The 17674-nt window shown below is 38.3% G+C and overlaps 3 protein-coding genes across 5 annotated transcripts; all 3 read right to left on the bottom strand.

Annotated features, from left to right (window-relative positions):
• Window positions 1–867: 867 nt before the first annotated feature.
• Window positions 868–9090, bottom strand: LOC103711612 (NAD(P)-binding Rossmann-fold superfamily protein). 2 transcript variants are annotated; one of them, XM_008797838.4, is made up of 6 exons: window positions 8787–9090; window positions 6666–7008; window positions 5755–6026; window positions 4105–4304; window positions 1354–1717; window positions 868–1207 (listed from the first exon to the last, which is right to left on the bottom strand). In XM_008797838.4, exons 1-6 carry the CDS (start codon window positions 8974–8976, stop codon window positions 1104–1106), a joined length of 1473 nt encoding a protein of 490 aa, XP_008796060.3. In that variant the 5' UTR covers window positions 8977–9090; the 3' UTR covers window positions 868–1103. The 2 variants fall into 2 exon arrangements, with proteins under 2 accessions (XP_008796060.3, XP_008796069.2); XM_008797847.5 differs by having other exon boundaries at window positions 1086–1717; window positions 8787–9088.
• A 2956-nt stretch (window positions 9091–12046) lies between these two features.
• LOC148700549 (heavy metal-associated isoprenylated plant protein 30-like) lies at window positions 12047–14592 on the bottom strand. The gene is made up of 3 exons (XM_088706326.2): window positions 13373–14592; window positions 12598–12670; window positions 12047–12476 (listed from the first exon to the last, which is right to left on the bottom strand). Exons 1-3 carry the CDS (start codon window positions 13376–13378, stop codon window positions 12289–12291), a joined length of 267 nt encoding a protein of 88 aa, XP_088562452.1. The 5' UTR covers window positions 13379–14592; the 3' UTR covers window positions 12047–12288.
• Window positions 12412–17089, bottom strand: LOC103711603 (uncharacterized). Of its 2 annotated transcripts, XR_015970975.2 has the most exons (4): window positions 16378–17088; window positions 14600–14868; window positions 12598–12670; window positions 12412–12476 (listed from the first exon to the last, which is right to left on the bottom strand). XR_015970975.2 is itself a non-coding variant. In XM_088706325.2 (3 exons), exons 1-3 carry the CDS (start codon window positions 16704–16706, stop codon window positions 12663–12665), a joined length of 606 nt encoding a protein of 201 aa, XP_088562451.1. In that variant the 5' UTR covers window positions 16707–17089; the 3' UTR covers window positions 12597–12662. The 2 variants fall into 2 exon arrangements, 1 of the variants encoding a protein (XP_088562451.1); XM_088706325.2 differs by lacking the exon at window positions 12412–12476 and having other exon boundaries at window positions 12597–12670; window positions 16378–17089.
• Window positions 17090–17674: the final 585 nt, after the last annotated feature.

Raw genomic sequence — 17674 nt, 5'->3', positions numbered from 1 at the left:
CAGTCTTGCTAGAGAGATTATTATAGAGAACTGGTTCAAGTTATTAGTTATATCTACTGCAACTCTTATAGAGTTATATCATTTCTTTGAATGTGACAAGGTCCTACATTAATGATTTTGGATGCTATCTACCATCTCTAAACTATTTAAACATAAAAAATTATATCATTTGGAGATTCTTATTCTATGCATTGAATAATCATAAATTAAATAATTTAAATAATATAAAAGAACACATAATTTTCGCCACTTAGTGCACAGGCTAGAGATTTTCCAATAACATGATTTTAGTCTATAAGCAATTTAGTAGTAAATATGGAATAACTTGGATTATTGATGAGGGATCTCTATCATTCAATTCTAAAAGGATATAACTATATAGAAGTTACGCTAGATAAAACTTAATCTTAAGTTACTGCTGCTTCTTCATAAATGAGACACATCTGATGAAACAGTGAACCATTTTTCATCAGTCCTCAACGCAAATGTTCTCACTGAAATGTCAACTAGGGTTTAAATAATTTACAATTGTGCGCTCACAATACCATTTAACTGGACGCTGCATTGAGAGATCGACTGCAACTGCAAAACTCTTTTACATCCATTGCAGCTTACATGCATAAATTATGTAAAAGCATCTCAGCTTTCTGTAAGTCTGAAGCCAAAGCCTACACATTAATTGGCTGAGCTGATTAAATCCAGCAACATGCTCCAGATTGAAAAAAAATAAACATATTATATGATTATTGAATATATCTAATAAAAGTGGTAAAAACTGACTGGCTCTTTGCTGAAAGACTAGGAAATTAATCTTTGATAAAACTTAAGCATGCCAAGACCTTAAAAGAAACTAAAAATAAAAATATATGATGAAGTACCTGGTACCAATCATTCCGATTTTGAATAGATATAGTCAATAAGATGCTAGGAAACAAAACATGATCAAATGTTTTTACTGCCTTCGCAATGAACATAATAGATTTTGGAAAATGCCATCTACGGCATCTCTAGAACTGCACCAAGATGGCGAGTGTCTGCGGATGTATTTTGACAACTCTTAACCTTAGGCTCCAAAATACAGTAAGTAGAGTTCAAAGAGCAAGTCATGCAGCATTAATTACCAAGATAATATAATTGAACCTCCCACTACAAGCAGTAAGTGGCTTGTCTCTGCCTTTTGAGATGTTCTGATCCAGCCTCGTCTGACCTGCTTGTGGATGCAAGGTTTAATGCATGAATCAAATCAAAGCAAGAATAGATACAGTTTGTAAGAGAGATCGTCTCAGCGCCGGGCTCTTTTCAACAAATATCTCAGCGAGAAGAAGCCAAGGGCCAAAGTCTGCCAAAACCAACCTTTTGAATTTCTTGGGTCAACCTTCCTTGACAGGTGCCATGCATAGATGCCTTCGCCAACATGCAAAGCTACCGATACAAGGAAGACGAGTCTGATGGTCCATAATGATTGAAATACAAAAAGGCTGAAGGCTCTCACCCATCCTAGTGGTCCAACTGGGGGCAGGAAAGCAGCAGAGAACAATGCAGACATCCCGATTACAGCAAAAAGCCAGACATATATAGTTGGCCCATCTAATTCTCTCTTCTTTCTCTCCTGCCAATATGCTATAGTTGCAGCTAAACCATCTCGAGGGCTCACCATAGGTACATAGCCGAGCTCCTGCCTTGCTTTCAGAGTGGAAAAGTAATGGGTCACACCAATCTGTTTAAAAGGCTTCATCGGTCAGAGATCTAAATAACACCAGTCACAAACCTACAGACTATACTACATGGTTTGAACATAAGATATGCATAGTGGCATACAAAATGAGCGAACACAGGGCCTGCAACCAGCTAGGCAAGGCTCCTATTATAAGCGATAAAGTGTTATTCACATACAGCATTCTCCAAATGAAGCTTCCATGTTGTAATCATGAAACGTGATCCCAGCACAATGTTTTGTCTCTCTGGGTAGCAATATGGCCTTCTTACAATTGAATATTAGAACTCAAAGCACTGAAGGCCTTACTTGTCTCGTGGTTATAATAAGTCGGAAGGCAGTAAAAGATATTGACAAAGGAAAACAAGTCAATTACTTCTGGATGTGATAGATAAATCTATCTGGATTTTGATTGCTGATAATAGTCAACATTTAGTAATTTTCCGGCAACAAGCATGCATGAGTTCATTATGAAAATGTAACAAACCTCAATCAGAAGAAATGCAAATTTTAAACTAATTAATTGGCCTTATGCATCAATCTTTATAGACGAGCAACATCAAAAAATACATATGCATTGCATTGCACCTATCAAATATTTTACATAAGAAAAAAGATTTATATGAAAATTCTGCATTGCACTGTTGTACAATTAAGAACTTAGGCACAATTTACATATATGGAGAGAGACAAAATGATTTTTGATAATTATTAGTAATATTAAAAAGATTACAAGTTAACAAAGAAACAACAGCTGTTGGGAATAAAAATTCAATATATATATATATATATATATATATATACACGGCATTCTCTAGAAACAATAAATTTGAATTTGCATTCTTAAGAATGTGCGTGAGAGAGATTCCATCTACGAAAACACCCTAACTTTGTTAAAAAAGCATAAGCTAGCTTGTAAGGTCCACCATTTGCCCAAGATAAAGCATCACTCACAGTCAACTTGCAAAACACTACTATATTTTAAAAGCTGAAGTTCTCTCCTACCACAAAAAAAAAAAAAAAAATACTCAATTTGAATAAGAGATATTGCCTCTTATTCACCCTTTTTTATACAGTTAACATCCCTCAATGATATAAACCTGATCCTAGGAAGTACACGACTTCAAAATAACAAACAACTATATGGCTACCAAACAAAAAGCAATGGCAGATAGGAAGCCAGAAGTCAGCAAACAGACACAGAGTTAAGCTGGATTTTACATTAAATTCTCTTTTGCAACTGTTTTAGAAATTGTTGTTTATAGTGCAACAGTTCACAAAACATAAAAATAATGTTCCCAGGGTGAGATAAAACTGAAAAACCTTTCATGGAATTCCTGTTTTCCCTTGGATATTTTGCATATGCTCTAATAAAGTGAATATAATCATGCACGGTGAATTTCTGTCTAGGAGGATGTAACTGATGAAGGGTGACCATCACGATTCGTAGTGGGCAATGGATGTTGAGCATGGTGGTACAGGTAAAAGTTGAGGAAAATGGTGTGCAAACATGAAGATGGTGATTGTGGGCTTTGGTGGCCAATGAAATGGGTAACCAGAAGTAAATAAATGAAGTGATTGTGCATAGCCAACTCCATCCTCTCAAAAAACTCTACATTTTAGATGAGCAGAAAAGCAAGGAGGATTTACAACAACGTTTTCATTATTCACAACTATAGTTGGATAATCTAGGGACCTTTGCCGTATTTCCTGCTATGGTGATTGTGGACGTTTTCATTACTCTACATTTTCTTCAAGTTAAGACTACTACCTGGATTTGCTCTTACATTTTTCCTATCCAGTTTTGAAGACTTTCTAAACCACATTTGAGACTAGCAATTGGTACTATCCAGCAATTTTTTTCCAACTGTAATTACTGATGAGACTTGTGGGCTGAATACCGTGTGAATTACCTTCTCATGCATATGAATAACTGTTTTAGTATGTAAAACCTCAATTGCCAATAGTTACCGAAACTTCACACAACATTGTATCCCATACATGCATTACATTTGGGAGTATTCCACTTAAAATATCTGAAATAGAGAAATCTTCATTTAAAGGTATAATGTGATTGTTACCAGCAACAGCTGAAAGTGTCAAACATAAATAGAAATATTTACAAAGGCCAAAACTGATCCTAATTCAATATTCATAAATAGATCTTATGCAGATTACAACTTTGACTTGTTGATGCACTGTTACTGAGATTTGACTTGGTTTAGCAACAAGGTACCAAACTGAAAATGGCCCTTGCATGCATACCAGGTATGTGCGTGCATCTCAAAATTGGATGGCTACAAATATATGCACTTAAAGTCATGAACGTAGGGTTGATAACAATATAGTCATATCAAATCAGTATAAGAACATGCAATAAGAATACTAACCTTGTATACTTCAGCAGGAAGGAGGAGAGGCTGAGGAAGCCATTTGCGATTAAGCCATGGGTACAGCAGGGTGTAAACAACCCAAAAAATTCGTGCCATAAATAGTGCATGCTGAACATCTATTGTAATTTTTGGAAAGTCATAATCTAAACTTCGAAGAAGAGGGTTGATTATAAATTCGGTGGTGTTGACAGGTGATTCTGTAAACAGAAGAGAATTGACCTTGTCAAGGTGATGAATAAAAGGTACTCAACAGCATGTCAGCAATTATAGTATACAGCATCGAACTGAGTTACGCTAATGCCGGACATGCTTATCATGATGTGTAATGAAACTACAAAGTAAACCACAAAAGATGATGCACATAAAACTGGAATAAACAGCATTTTTTCAGCATGATGAACTGCCTGCTTATGCTTGGCTGAGTAAATCTCATCAAAGCAATAAACAACGGAAAAGAAATAAACAACAATGGAAAAGAAAAAAAATGGTTTTATTCGATATTTTCCTTAAACCCCTTTCCCCTCACACCTCTCTCTACAACCAGCATCACCTCATTAAAGCATGTGGCCTTCAGCCACCTCAAAAAGCCTAGGGAACAAGAAATCTTCCATGAGACTGTTGACGTACCAATGCCAAAATCAAACCTTCCCCTCCCCTCCCGCAGAAGGAAGGGGGGGGGGGGGGGGGGGGGTGGTGGTGGTTAGTCTCCTTGAACCAGTATTGCTTACTAAATCATATCGTATCAGCTACTTCGAAAAGCCTAGAAACAAAGAAATTAACAAGCTCTCAAATTACGGAAAACCAAACTTTTGTTAATGCCCTTATGTCCAGACTTCTACAAGACACTAGATCTTAAACATTATCATTCATAGTCTAAAGAAACCTTTTAGATTTCTCCATTGTACATCCTAGTTACTCAAATCTTCCTCCAATCTGCCCATTTTTGCGTCCTTATCCTCATCTATGCTCCCTAGACCCCTATGCCCATTAAGGCCCTATTCCTGCTCCTTGAATTTTACCTCAGTATAATTGTCCTTATATATGCAAACTTATCCTAGTCAATCATCAACTAAATGATTCCCTTTAGGTATCTTTCTCCTTTTCTAACATGAAAACACAAAGGCAGGCATAAGAGGAAAAAAATGCTCAAAGTACTCTATGAGCTAATTAAGGCCTTAGATCCACCAGCACAAGCATGATATCCAACTCCAATTTTGGGCCAGAATCGGAGATATTCAAAGATTAATTATAAGCCGCAGATGCGTCCATCAAATTGTCCAGTTTGAGTTGAGTTGAATAGCACCTCATACAATAGTTTTGATGCATTAGGTCTTCAACGTGCAAGCATCCCAATACAACTGCCATATTCGAAGAAGCATTACTTTTCTTTTTTATGACGATGGATGAAACTTTAGCTCCACTAAACTAAGATCCTAATATAACTAAACTACAGATATATAAGAGTAACTTTCAAGGTAGAAAATATAGCCCCTACCAATGGCAGGCATAGGAAACCAAAACTTAAAAATAAGACACGCATACACAGTACCACATGAGAAAGTTAATCATGTTTTAGGACTTAGCAGACTTCACCAAACAAGGTTGAACATATTGTATAAGCTTTTTCTCATGAATGTTGGTCCTTACCATCAGATATAAAATATGGCTGACCAGCAGCGACAGGCTGTCCTTCTCTACCAGGAATGTCATCCAGAAGCCCCATGCTTGCCAATATCAGGGCAAGCACAAGGTTTTCCACATAGACCCAGTCTGTCTTCACACTTGGACTACCAACTTTAAATGATAACAGTCCCATCTTTGCAAGGGAAAGAATCCTTGGAAGGTGCCTCTCCTCACCTGGTCCATAGATAGCAGCAGGACGGATTGCACAAGTATAAAGACGAACACCATCTTTCTTCCTAGAGCAAGGGGAAAATAGCACATCAAAATATAGTTCTTAGATATTTATCAATAAAAAATAAACTTAAGCTTGTATGAATTATTTATTAGGGACATAAAATGAGACCTACATTTATGGATATATACATATAAACAAAGTACAACATCTCGGTACCCGGCCCCGTGCCAATGCCACCCTATTACTGTGTCGGTAGACCTGGTATGGGGGCCGGTTCAGTGTACCAAGTGTCGACACGTCCTCATACCACGTACCGGAACCGAACTGGTATGGTACGGTATGCCCCGTACTGTCCAGTTCGGTATGGTATGGCATACTTTGCAAATAAAAATATATAAGTATGTGTATATGTATATGTGCATATGTATATGTATATATATACAGACACACAAAGGCAAACAACATGCACAAGCCTGCACGTACATGTGCAAACACATGAACAAATACATGCAAGCATAGACACACATGGATGCACACGTATGCTAGCTGCTTCAGAAACCATATGCCAAGCCATATGAGATTCTTTTTTTACAGGCTTACAGCACAAATCAAATGACATGGAAACCCCAGTTTAATCTACATAAAGATGCAAGAAGAATGTGCAGGGCATTGTTCCAAAACAGAAAGCAAGATCACTTACTTCGACGGACGATCATTGCTCTTCAGAACTAGCTGTTCTGCAACAGATTTACTACGACCATATGGATCAACATGGTCATCGAGAGGAAAATACGGTAAAGCTTCATTTCCGTTCACAATCTCCTTTCCCCCAAAAACCACATTATAAGTACTTACATAGACAAGCCTTTTTATACCAAACTCAAGGCAGCCATCTAAGATGTTGCAGGTTCCATTTATGTTAACCTCATCAACACGCCCGGCTTGAAGCATTTCCTTCCCTGACATACCATATGAAGCAAGGTGAAAAACACAATCTGCCCCATGCAATGCCTTCTCAATATCCTTTTTCCGACTCACATCTCCTGCAACATTCAGAAGAACAAGAGGATTGGTACTGCTATTGCGTTTATAGCTATACTGGAAATCAACTCCAGTATAAAAAAAGAAATTCAGGTTATATAATCCAATGCTGGCTATGTCAGCCCACAGTTGAAATCCCAGGTCATCTACTGAATGGGATGAGAAAATTGGGGGCTGAAGATACTCCACAAAATTATAATGTAAATCTAGAAATTTTTTTGAAATCAAAATATATGTATGAGAGGTGTCTCTGCTGGTGCTATGTCATGTAGTCACCCATCACTTTGGAAAATTGGCAAGAGAAAACATAAATAAGTTTAAATAAGGCAGTGATTGGCAATAGGGTGATGGTCAATAAGATCAAACATATTCATCCAACAATCCTTCTACAACAAAAACTCTTCACAGACTTTTCACATGTTAATGCATGGCCTTGTTGGAAGACTATTATATTTTTTTACATGACAGAGATCATTGAAATATTAGAAATGGATAGATGAATTAAATAATTTCCCCTTATTACTAAGATTATAGGCATGTAGAACATATGATGAAGAAAAAAACAAGAGTAACCACAAGAAAAAAGAAAAAGAAAAAAATTATGAAGACTATAAATCAATCTCCTTGTAAACTGATCATAGTGAGAAACTTATACTGCTTAACATCTGCTCTATGCCTACTAATGGGATCCGGACTGTTTGTGTATTTCAACACTCTGCTTGGAAAAGTCCACTAATAAAGACTTCTAAGAGCCTAATAAATCAGACCAACATGCTACCTTTCTTGTGTGTCCTTGTAATCATGCAACTCCAATCATGCATTTAAAAAGCATAAAGTCATGAACAGGAAACCCTGACAGAATCCAAAACCAAACATTAAAAAGCAGAAGAGAGGAAACAGTGACACAGTCTAAAAATAATTTTGAAAGAGAAATTTGAAACTCAGGAAGGAAAAATATTAAGAAATGGAGGTTAAACTCCTATAACTAGATGTTATAATTAGTATCACTATTATGTAAAGATTGAACCAGGCATATATAGATTGGTGAAAAGACTAGTGTCACTTGAACAAAACATCTTAAACTAAAAAAGATCAGCAATCTCATCATTATGTGTTACCTTCGATAAGTACTTTAATTTAGATAGTGCCGGTTAGTTACGCATGTTTTGGGTAGTCCATAGTTGAAACTCAAGTTCATAACAGTGAGCACTGATTGTTCAGTAACTATAAGCTAGAAAATTCTTTGGGTTAAAGATAGCATATGCTGAAAGCTAGAATGCTTACAAATTTACTGTAATTTGGGAAATTTAAGCTAGCCACAAGACATTTAGCAACCTACATGGACTATATGCGATCTTGCATTAGGTGCCACAAGAACCAGGAAGCACCAATGCACCACGGATCATAACCATCCAGCCTCGCCCAAGTAATTGAGCCCGGAATGATGAATCTCCATGTAGCAATCATGCCTATTACGGGCTACCTTTGATGTTACTGCAAGATGTAGAGATCTAAACCCTAAATCCTTGAACGAAATTCCAATTCAGCCTTATTTCCCGCTAATTACGAGTCCCAAAACAAAAAAAACCCATCACTAGTCGAGAAAGACATCTCAACAACATAAGTCTTCCGATTCTTGATTTCTTCAACAGAAAATGCGGAAGAAATGTTCAATTTTGATAAATTTTAAAGAAACTGATCAGGGAATGAAGCCGTGATGGAATCAAATCGGTAGAAAAGAAGGTTTGGGGGGTGGGAGGGGGGGTGCGAGTGGACAGACCTTGGATGCAGCGGACGCCGGCATGGAGGAGAGCGGCGGACCAAGGGGAGGAGAGGCGGGGATCGAGCGATCGGACCTCCTCCGCCCCTCTCCTCGCGAGCTCCAAGCAGAGGGCCGATCCCACGAAACCCAGCCCTCCCGTCACCACGAATCTGTTCCCCTCGATCCCCTCATTCGCGCTCAGATGCATCCTCTTCGCCTCTCTCTCTCTCTCTCTCTCTCTCTCTCTCTCTCTCAGTGTGACTTGGAGGGAAGTCTTCGGGGTTCTCGCTCAGTCTAAGAGGGGACGGCGGCGACACTCGCATAGGGCCGTTTTGGGGATTGCACGTGTGACGGATCGCGTGGTAGGTGCCCGTCGGGTGCCGGTGTGCAGCGTGAAATGTATCTTCTTGATTGACACGTGCACCAATTATTATTATTATTCTTATTTTTTTGGGGGGTTGGGGGGACAAAGTGAAGATACACTCGGCCCTCGAAGCAGGGCAGAGACGGGCTTAGGTAGGGTTAACAATCTAAAGGGTGGCTCAGCTACTGTTATTAGTTGAATCCGTGAACAAATCTTAAAAGCGCTCAGATACTTTTTTTCTTCTGAATATCTGACAGTTTGCCAGAGTACCATCTTTAGGATGAGCCATGTGTACCGCGAGATGAACAGAGTTACGAATTGGGTTGTTTTTTTTATAGGTACCCGACCACTTTAACAAGGTGCTATAGACGGTCGGTGCGGCCTTGCCTCCCTCTAATTCAGAACATTTTTGTATGCTGACTCTTTTGGATGTACTCATACTAGATGTGTGATTCGTCCCTCCTAGCAATACCAAAAGCTTATGCACTAATGGATATGCTTTTTGACATTGTTCAATGCAGGCCATATTTACGAAACAATCAGCCAACTAATTTGCATTTCAAAGAACATAAAAACAAGTAAAGTTGGATAGAATGGTGCATAGCATCTTGATGTTTGCCGGATGATGTTAAGATTTCTTCCCATTAACCCATTTCACCACTGTTTGAATCCTCTTCTAATAAAAGTTTGTCACTCTGAACCATAACTAGCAATTTAAGACCAAAGATTCAAGGCCAACTCCCGTAGTGCTGCTAGCTAACCCCAAAACTTTGGTGCAGGGCCGAGGGGTAACTACCATGACAAATTGATTGGAGAGACCACATGAGAAAGGACTTGTTTAGACTTTGAGTTGAGACTAGAACTCAAGGCTTTCCCTTTTGTTCCATTAGGATTTGTTTAGACCAGAGTTTTTGAAGAACTTCCACAGAACTCTCAATTGAAGCTACCGGGCGTTTCCTCCGGCCCACCATAAGAGGAACTCACCTAACTTGTCCACCATAATAAAAAACCATAATCTCATAGTCATCTTCTGTTCTCCCATTTTCTACTATTTTTCATCTTTTTGGTAAGGTATCTCCTAGCTCTCTTTCTCTCCCTTTCTGTTAGGATATTCTTTCCTCCATCTAATCCTAATACTTGTCTCCATGTGCAAGGAGAAGTTACTGATTCTTCTAGCAAAAGGCTTGATTAAGTTAAGCGTCAACCCTAGTTGTAATAGTTTTGGTAAAATATTATAGTTTTTACCATCAATCTAGGAATAAATTATAAGACTTGGTTTATATATGTTGCTTGCAGCCTCTAGCAAATTTTCTCACAATATAGCCTAAATCCTTAGAATCTTCATGTTCTAAAGGTTCCAAAAAAAACCAATCTTATAATCTTTGGTGACTTATTTTAATATTTGTTGACCAACTTTGTTGTCACGAAAAATCTAGGTGTAAAGTCGACGATGTCCATCTCGGTCTCTCAATTTGGCCAAAACCAAATATAAGTTAATTTTTTAATGCATGCAAAATGTTTCCAATTGAATTTCATAATTTTTAAATTTTATTTTTTTAACTATAAATTTTTATTTGGATTCGTTTTTTAGGAAATAATTAAATTAGAAAATTGTGTGTCTAGAGTTCTTATTGTACTTGCTTGATTCCTCTAACGATGGTTTTTGGTTATTCTCGAACTTTGTGCACAATTTTTCTTTCTCCCTCTCTTTTTCAGAGCTGGAGACTCGAAGCTGGCAGGTAGTGTTTGTGGTTGAGCTTAGGAAGGCCCTAAACCTGATGCAACACCAACCATGCTATTTTGGTTTATATTGGGAAAACTTCTTTTATAGATATCATCTTGTAGAACTTATTAAACTTGGAAAATTGAGAAATTGTTTTGTTGGTTGGGTTGTAGATTTGTTTTAATGTTTAGCCTATTACACTGTTAAAGTGTAGTTATTTTTTTGGATTAGCATGTGGCTAATTAAAGTTATTAGAATCTAGATATTTTTGAAAAATTTACCCTGCTTGTTCTTGGATAGTAATTGCATTTGAGTTATATTTATTGTTAACAGGTCAGACAAGGGGCAGAAAAAGAGAGTAGAGAGGATATCAGATCCTACAATATCTAGAATTTTGGCTATCAAGATCTATCTAATAGATTCTTCTTTTATGTCATCAAGTTTTCTCGGGCTTGCAGGATGTGAGGATCCTTGTGGGGTGTATTTAACCCCATTTCGGCTATGCGCTAGATAGATTTTGGGCACTTATACAGAGCCAAGAAATTCAAATAATATTTTCCGACTACTCTTTTTGGATGAAATTTTGAGTTGAGATAAATGGTATCAGAGCAGATCCTGCTCATAGTCTATGTGGACTATGAGATATTGCATCAGAGGATCATAAGGGTTTATTGTGGTGCTTGTAATTAGATTTGAATGGATTTGAACCCTAACCTGACGAGGATGTCGGAGCTTATATAAGAATCCGCGCGGGCTTGTGTTTAGTCTCACATCGGCTATGTATTAAGTAGATCATGGGTACTTATACACATCCGAGGAATTAAAATAATATCTTTTGGCTAATATTTTTATGTGAGATCCTGGGTTGGGACACATGATCGATGGTGGTCTTCTCCATGCCTTCCCCCACCCCCTCACGTCACCCATTTCTCAGCCATGGAGAAGATACCATGATACAATTGCTCGGCATCCAGAAACACTACTAACGGAGTGGACCAAGACAAGAACGCACACATGCAAACATTGCTTGTCTCATGGTTTGCAACAATGGTTTCTTTCTTGCATGATATTGTAGTGTATACGAGCCTTCTTCTCCTCGTCGTATATTCATATGTTCTCATGAACGTCTTCCAGTTAATAATTAGAAACCTTTTTAGCATTAATCACAAAATTAAACATTGACAACTTAGCAACAGAATCTATGTTCTTTCTTCTCATATCAACTCTGAGTTACAGCAAATTTGCTTTAACACAAGAAACAGCAAAAAGAAGAGAGAACTGGGGAGGGAAAAAAAAGTTAAAAGTTTTTAACTTCTATTTTCTCACAGATCCAGCAACAGTAAACATGGGTAAATACATACTCTCATGCTAAAAAACAAAAAACAAACAGATAGGCAAAGGTATTCATAGGGTGTCAGGGGGTGTTGGGTTCTCTAGAGGAAGCTGAAGTTGTTGATCATTAGGCTTCCACTGGCATAAGCACTGAGCATCTCATTATGGGGTGACCAGAACTCTGCTCTCAGCCCCACTCTCCTCAGGGCTTTGAGTATTTTGTTCCTGTGTGCATATCCTGTGACCACAACCTTCTGAATGCTGGCCTCCACTTCAACCTTCTCTATCCCTTTGAGTCACCACAGCACCAATTAGTGTTGCAAAAGATCATTAAAGCTCAAAATGTAGATGAAATTGAGTGAGCTCAAGATTTTACAGTACACTAAGGAGGGAGGGAAAGTTATTCACACCTTTTACTTTGGACAGGCATTTCCTCAGTTTCTTCTCATGTAATGCTACCATCTCCACCTTGAGCTCAATAGTCTGCAGCCCACAAAGTAATATAAAGATAAAGAACAATAAGAATGTAGATCAAATCATTGTAATGTAACCGTCCTTCTTTCATTTTGTCTCAAGGGAAACGAGTGAAGGAGCACAAAACTGATGCAACCAAGAGGGAACAGATCCTCCACAGAGCAGTTGTTGATCATATAAGCTATTACATGTTAGAACATGTAAAGATCTTTGCACAAAAACAAGGAAAAGGATATAAAATTTCATCTTGTTCACTTAGGCAGTATTGCTTAAGACATGTAGCTAGAACACAGAACAATGACAAGATAAATCGGTAATGGTAGGCAAATGAAATGAAAGTATCAAAACTCGTGACACCTCCCAAAGTTAAAAGCAAGTCCATCTTAGATGGAATAAAAAAAAGCTAGTCTAAGATGGCACATAGATTGGCATACGAGCAGAAAGGAACAAAGAAATTCTGTGAAAAGTGGTGTTGCTGAGATAGAAATGAATGGAAGAACAAAAGCATAATTTCCTTTCAGAGTCATGCTACACCTTCAAATCTCAAGGCTGATCCCATTTCGAAACACCTTATCTAAATTCACTAACATGATAACCACATTGCGGAGCAATGGCTTTTATGAGAAAAGTCACAGAAAGATTCTACCCAAAGTTATGGTGGTGCTTTGCCATGTTAGAGATCAACTCAAGTTTGGAGTAGCTAAAGCATACCTCCATCTAAATCCCAAGACTGGAATGCGAGGGGAGTGACAATGAGACGATGGAGGAGCACAAGAAAACAGCTAAAGGCATGAAAGCGATGGGAATGAACGAGTAGGGCTGTACTTGCTTTTGAATAGCGGAAGGCGGTCAAGAGGCTCAACTGTATGACAAAAGAGGAGACGGGATGCAGGAAAAAGAAAGCTCAAAGCTCTAGGCTAAGCCCTCAGGAAAAAGAAAGGGAGGGAGGCTGTGGGTGATGATGAGTGGGTTGGGAGGGCTTTGATGGGTCCAACTTGGCTTTGGGGATCTTTGGGTTGGGAGGTAAGACAAAATAACAGTTGAGGAATGCCTGGCGTTTGCAGGCAGAGTGGTATAAAAGAAAGGGAAAGGGGATAAAGGAAAAAGAGGAGATCCATGGGAGAGAACTGGTGCAAGATATACGGGGAATGCCGGAGGGCATGGTTTCCTATCCTGCAACTACGAGGACCATATGAGTGTATATTTAGTCCCACATTAGTTATTCGCCGGAGAGATCTTGGGTACTTATGCAGCACTAAGGAACCAAAAAAAATACATTTCGGCTAGTCATTTTAGATGAGTTCTTGAATTGTGATAAATGATATTAGAGCAGACCCGACCTATAATCTATGTGGACTAGAAGGTACTGCAGCACAGATTTATTGGGGCTGACCACGGCCGAACGTGGTTTCAAAGTTCGAATTTACCATTAATCAAGGTATTAAAGCAAAAAAGTCTTAGTCGAGCCAACTTTCTTTTTATTTTTTACCTTTTCTTGGTGGGGTATACATTTGGGGCAAGGCCAAAACAGAGGGCTAATTCAAGTGTGTTGGTTTTGAGAATTTGCTTAGGTTAAGGTTTATGGAACTTTCCAAGCCAGGGCATTTTGTGCGAGGTGTCAGAGTTGAGTCAGGCATGCCCATAACATAAACCATCAAAAATAAGAGGATTAACTTCAAACACAGATTATTCACAAAACAGTATATACTATATACTATTTAATTTAATTTTCTAACTCTCTCAAAACTAGTCCATGCAAAAAGCTACCTACCAATGAATACATCCAAAAAAAAAAGTTCAGAAAAAAAATCAGAATTTAGCAAGAAGACCTATAGGGAAATGACCAAAAAAAAAAATGAACCAGAAGTCCAGTTGGTTGAATCCGAATTGGCTGATGAAATACTGAAAAAAATCAACTTAAGCCAGCAATATCTCTACCTGGTAGAAGGTCTTTCCATTCAACAAAATTGATTAAGTTGGCAGGGTTGTTGCTATTGTCATCACTATTGGTTTTCTTGAGGCATTTTTCACTGCTCTTACTGATGATGCTTCCATCTTCTTCGTCATTGTTGCAGATCATCTTCGTGAAGTTATCCAATGTGCCATCACGATACACAAACATCCCTTCCTCTCCCATCTCGCACTCTCTCATGGGACGGTAGGTTCTATCAACAGCTCGGTCCTGTGCCTTCGTAAGAGACATGGTCCTGAAACCAATATACTTACACCATTACATTTGAGGCTCAGCACAAAACAACTTTAGGAGCAAGTAATACTAGAGGAAACTTATATCATCCACACAACCAAACTGCCTCTAATTAGTTATTCATTAATTAATTTGTCAATTAGTTTTATCTAAAAAAATAACTGGTGGATTATCTTTATCTTATCCTTGTTTGCAAAATCCTAAGCAGGTTTGGATGGGTAAGGTCCCACAAGCTTCATGTTCTTATTTGCGTGTATAATTATCAGAAAAAGCTGGAAGTTATTGATTTTTGAATTTTTAATTGTTTTTGAATCCAAATGGAAACATATATAAGTTATAAAGAAGTTAAATTTTTATATAGAAGGATAAAAGTTTCTGCTTTACAAAAAGATTGAACTAAAGAGGAGTATAGTGCTTCTGACGAGTTATAGTTTTTTTTGTATAAAAAAAAAGAGTTATGGTTAAATCAACTAGAATTTAACACAGTGATGCATGTGATTGATTCATTGTAGAGGAGGGAGGAACATTTTTAGAGAAGGGAAATCAATAGACAAATTGGTCCCAAAAATAATAGAAAAATGGTGCATAGATGCGAAGAAGGAAAGAGTTGCTCGGGATCAAGATGTCCTCAAGAGTTCACATTATATTGATAAAGGATGAAAGTTAGGATCTAGTTTCAGGTTGGTATTGTCTATAATTCATTTGTTTTGACAGGCTAAAACTTGAAATTTTGTTGAAACTATTACAACTAAGAACTCGTTTGGTTCGCTGGCAGAATTTTTTCTCACTTGAATATTTTTTTGCATGTTTAGATATATAATGCTGAGAAAATAGTTTTTGCACGTTTGATTGGCTATAGAAAAGTGGTATATTATAGGGTGATTTATGTTTAGTTGAGCATCTATCATTCTGAGAAAGTTACCTAAAATATCTATTATACTTTCAATAAAAGAAAAGACCTTGCCCATTCTATCTAAAAGTATAAGAGTACTTTTTGAAAAAAATTTACTCTAATTAATTTTTAGGCGGTGAGAAGTGGACTTTCTTATGTCTCATATAATTTTTTCTTTTTCATAAAATATAGAAATATTATTTTCATATGAAAGCTACTTTTGCTTTTTTTTAATTTAAAAATTCCAACTTCTCCATTTTTTTCGTTGACTATATATTTTTCTTCATCTAACCAAAGAGCCCTGGTAGTGACATCAAAAACAACTAAAAGAGCAGCCGTTGTACCAAAAAAAAAAAGTGGCGAACATGATGCACGCAAGCATCAGTCACATAGGACATAGCATAGCGAATCAAAATTAGCCAAATTAATCACGTGCTAACTTTCGATCTGATTCGGCCCAATTTGTGACCTTGGATCAATGAATTTTCAAACCGTGATTATTCTAACAGCTACGAAATCCAGTGGCTTCTCCGTAAATTATCTCAAATTTCATGGGCAAATCCCAAAAGCAAAGGAGGAGAAAGAGAGAGAGAGAGAGAGAGAGAGAGGCTCGCTGACCTGACGTGGAAGAGATTGGAGACGTGGTGGACGCCGAGGTAGAACTCGAGGGCGGCGAAGAAGGCCTTGTACGCCATCAGATGCAGCCCGTCGATCCTCGGGAACGGCAGCCGGGGGCGCGGCATCACCTCCTCCGGCGCCGCCGCCGCCTCCGCCCGGTACGCGTACTCCCTCCACGCCGCCGTCCCCCCTCCCCTCGAAAGCGGCGGCGGCGCCTCCATCACCGGCAGCGGCAAGAACCCCGCCGCCACCATGATCGGCTCCAGCTCTTCGTGGGTGAATATCGGCCGGAACGTCCGCGTGTGCCACAGCGTCAGCTTCTTCGCCATCTCCCCCAACGACACCCCCTTCTCCGCCTTCACCCTCCCCCGCTGCCCCGCCGCCGCCGCCGTTTTGACTCCGTTCAAACAAAAACCACCTCCTCTAATTTTCCTTCTTCTTCTTATTGGACTACCGGATCGGAATAGGATTCTTCTTTCCGATCTGGATCGGGACCAGAATTTTCTTCCTTCTTTTCTCCTTATCTTGCTGTTTTATTTTGTTTCCATCTATTTATGGGAAGAAGGGTTTAGGGGTTTGGGTGCGGGGAAGGAATGGCAAAGTCTCCGGCTTGAACTTGGCAAGGGAGGGGAGAAGTCCCATCTATCAAACACTAGTAGATTTTGTTTTTTTGGGGGGGCATACCAGATATTAGTAGGCCATTCGTTTCAAATATTAATGCCAAATTAGTATGGTACGTTATTTAATTTAAATTGGTATGGCATATTTTGTCTATTATATTTTTGGCATATCGAATATCACTATACCATATATACCGAATATTGATACCAAATTAATATGGTACACTCTATATTATGTTTATTATTTTTCAGCTTCAAATTTTGAATCAATAAGGAGAGAGGGAACCGTTTTCTTTGTTTTTTTTTTTTAATAGGTGAAACGGATTCCGAGATAGGGACGGGGGGTTTGTTTTGTTTTTGTTTTTGTTTTTTGGTTAAATGTGAAATGCCAACTTATATTTACCTAATTATTTCAATAAAAAAAGGTGCTTCACCAGATCCCACAAAAAAATCGGTGACAAGTCTGATTCTTGATCGTGGAATTGTGATTTAATTAAGAGTTGGGATAAGCATGTGTGTGAGAGTATGGATTGTGATAGGGGAAGCCAAGATTGGAACACATGGCTACAAGATTGTTGGGCCCATGATCAAATCACTAGGCAACCTTTTGTACCTCAGAATGTATTTAATGAAATTTGCCTTGAAAGAAACATTTTGGCCCTCACACAAAGCAAGCT

This window comes from Phoenix dactylifera, chromosome 11, assembly GCF_051530095.1.
Source record: "Phoenix dactylifera cultivar Ajwa chromosome 11, Ajwa_hap1_PhDact_Kaust_v1.1, whole genome shotgun sequence".
NCBI lineage: Eukaryota > Viridiplantae > Streptophyta > Magnoliopsida > Arecales > Arecaceae > Phoenix > Phoenix dactylifera.
The sequence above is the reverse complement of the archived record's forward strand: the minus strand, read 5'-3'. Positions and strand labels throughout refer to the sequence as shown.

What these genes read in the sequence shown, in the direction of transcription:
- LOC103711603 (XM_088706325.2), bottom strand. Translation starts at nt 16,706, where the DNA reads ATGGCGAAGAAGCTGACGCTGTGGCACACGCGGACGTTCCGGCCGATA. An exon ending in TCCAATCTCTTCCACGTCAG is followed by an intron (nt 14,869 to 16,377) that starts GTCAGCGAGCCT and finishes TATTGGTTTCAG; the next exon opens with GACCATGTCTCTTACGAAGG.
- LOC148700549 (XM_088706326.2), bottom strand. An exon ending in ATGCCTGTCCAAAGTAAAAG is followed by an intron (nt 12,477 to 12,597) that starts GTGTGAATAACT and finishes GGTGACTCAAAG; the next exon opens with GGATAGAGAAGGTTGAAGTG.
- LOC103711612 (XM_008797838.4), bottom strand. Translation starts at nt 8,976, where the DNA reads ATGCATCTGAGCGCGAATGAGGGGATCGAGGGGAACAGATTCGTGGTG. An exon ending in GCCATATTTTATATCTGATG is followed by an intron (nt 4,305 to 5,754) that starts GTAAGGACCAAC and finishes TTCTGTTTACAG; the next exon opens with AATCACCTGTCAACACCACC. An exon ending in TGACCCAAGAAATTCAAAAG is followed by an intron (nt 1,208 to 1,353) that starts GTTGGTTTTGGC and finishes ATCCACAAGCAG; the next exon opens with GTCAGACGAGGCTGGATCAG.